General features: G+C 60.6%; 1 protein-coding gene across 1 annotated transcript; it reads left to right on the top strand.

Annotated features, from left to right (window-relative positions):
• The first annotated feature begins 1,218 nt into the window (after positions 1 to 1,218).
• PPP1R27 (protein phosphatase 1 regulatory subunit 27) lies at positions 1,219 to 1,634 on the top strand. Its single transcript, XM_004709098.1, has 2 exons — positions 1,219 to 1,405; positions 1,480 to 1,634. The coding sequence occupies exons 1-2, from the start codon at positions 1,219 to 1,221 to the stop codon at positions 1,632 to 1,634; spliced, it is 342 nt and encodes a 113-aa protein (XP_004709155.1).
• Positions 1,635 to 1,679: the final 45 nt, after the last annotated feature.

Genomic DNA, 1,679 nt, shown 5'->3' with positions numbered 1-1,679 from the left:
ACACACACCTGACAGCATGGAGCCTGCCTGTGGAAGCTCTGCTTCTTGGTGCTGTTGCCAAAAGTGAAGGCATTTGGGACACACGGCCCACTGGGATAGGGAGTCTGCTGGGACAGTGGACCTCATGGGACAAAGAACCCGCAGGGACAGGGAGCCTGCTGGGAGAGGGGGGGATCTGCTGGGCCATGCTTTGGGGAAGCTCCCCTTGGCTGCCTTTCCATGGTGTCTACCTTGTGTCTGCTGGTGTGGTGTAAAATGCAAGGTCACTCACATAGCAGGGCCAGGGACTGACCACCGGTAGGTGCTGTGCAGGGTGGAGGCAGGCTCTGGAGCAGGCTGCTGTGGGTACCAAGGACTAGGAGGGCAGCTGTCTACCATCAGGCGTGTCAACTGGAAACTTGGGGTTCTGAGCAGGGCAGTTCAAGGTCCCAAGTATGGGAAAGCAGCCGGTGGTGATGCAGGTCCCACAGGAAGGTAAGAAGGGGCAGGTGGTAGAATTCTCACCCTCCCCGGGGAGACCAGGCGCTGGTTCCCTCTGTCAGTGCAGGGGAGGCCTGCTGCTTCGAAGTGCTGGACAGGCTAGAGCAGTGCTTGCAGATCAGGACAGACTAGAAAAACGGCCGGTAACCTACTGCCAAAGAACCATCCAACAGAAACCCAATGATGGCAGTGGCCGGCGATGTGTGGTCAAGGCCAGCTTGACAGGAGCCACCAGAGGGAGACGGGTGGGTGCCGAGGTCCCTTGGTGCAAGTTGGGGCGAAGGATGGAGCCTCACACTCACAGGTTGGGGCAGAAGGCAGGTTCTTGTTAACGCCATCATGCCCTTCCTCTGAGGCTCTGGGCCCATGGTGACCTTGTCTGGACCTCCACCACAGTCCCTGTCCTGGTGCCTTCTCCTGCCCACATAAGGCACCTTCTGGGTCCAGCTGTGCGACAGGAGCTGTGGCCAGGAAGGCCACATTGACCCCGTTGGCTGGGCACAGCAACAGGTGTGCTGAAAGCTGAGCCACCAAACATGATCCCGGTCAGGAGGGGCCGGTTCAGTTTCAGGCACTGGGGCAGTGGGCATGACCGCGCAGCTTTATATAGCTCAGCAGGCCTATATAACTGAGCGAGGACCCAAAGTGGGGGGCATCCTCAGCCAGGGTGGCCAGCACACACGTCTGCTCTGGCAGGTACATTCCTCACCCCTGGCTCAGAAGCTCCCTAAAGACAGGATGCCCAGCAGGACAGTCCCCTATGCCCGCTACACACAGCAGCGGCGCCAGCGGATGCTGGCCGACCGATCTGTCCACTTCCCTAACGACGTCTTGTTCCTGGACCATATCCGCCAGGGTGACCTGGTGCAGGTGGGGCGCTTCATTCGGGCCAGGAAGGTCACCCTGGACATCATCCATCCCTCAGGTGAGGATTGGGCTCTGATCAGGGCCAGCCGGGGGTTGGCTGCCACCCCGGGTGACACCCTCTGCCCTGCCCAGGCCTGGCCGCCCTGCACGAAGCTGTCCTCTCTGGGAACCTGGAGTGCGTGCAGCTGCTGGTCAAGTACGGGGCAGACATCCACCAGCGAGATGAGTCTGGCTGGACAGCCCTGCACATTGCCTGCAGTGATGGCTACCCTGACATTGCCAGGTGAGGAGGGGTCCAGAGCCGCGGGGCTGACGTTCATCCTGAAAAGGGG

The sequence above is a fragment of the Echinops telfairi genome, unplaced genomic scaffold (assembly GCF_000313985.2).
Source record: "Echinops telfairi isolate 266 unplaced genomic scaffold, ASM31398v2 ScPeMD7_7458;HRSCAF=8496, whole genome shotgun sequence".
NCBI lineage: Eukaryota > Metazoa > Chordata > Mammalia > Afrosoricida > Tenrecidae > Echinops > Echinops telfairi.
The sequence above is the reverse complement of the archived record's forward strand: the minus strand, read 5'-3'. Positions and strand labels throughout refer to the sequence as shown.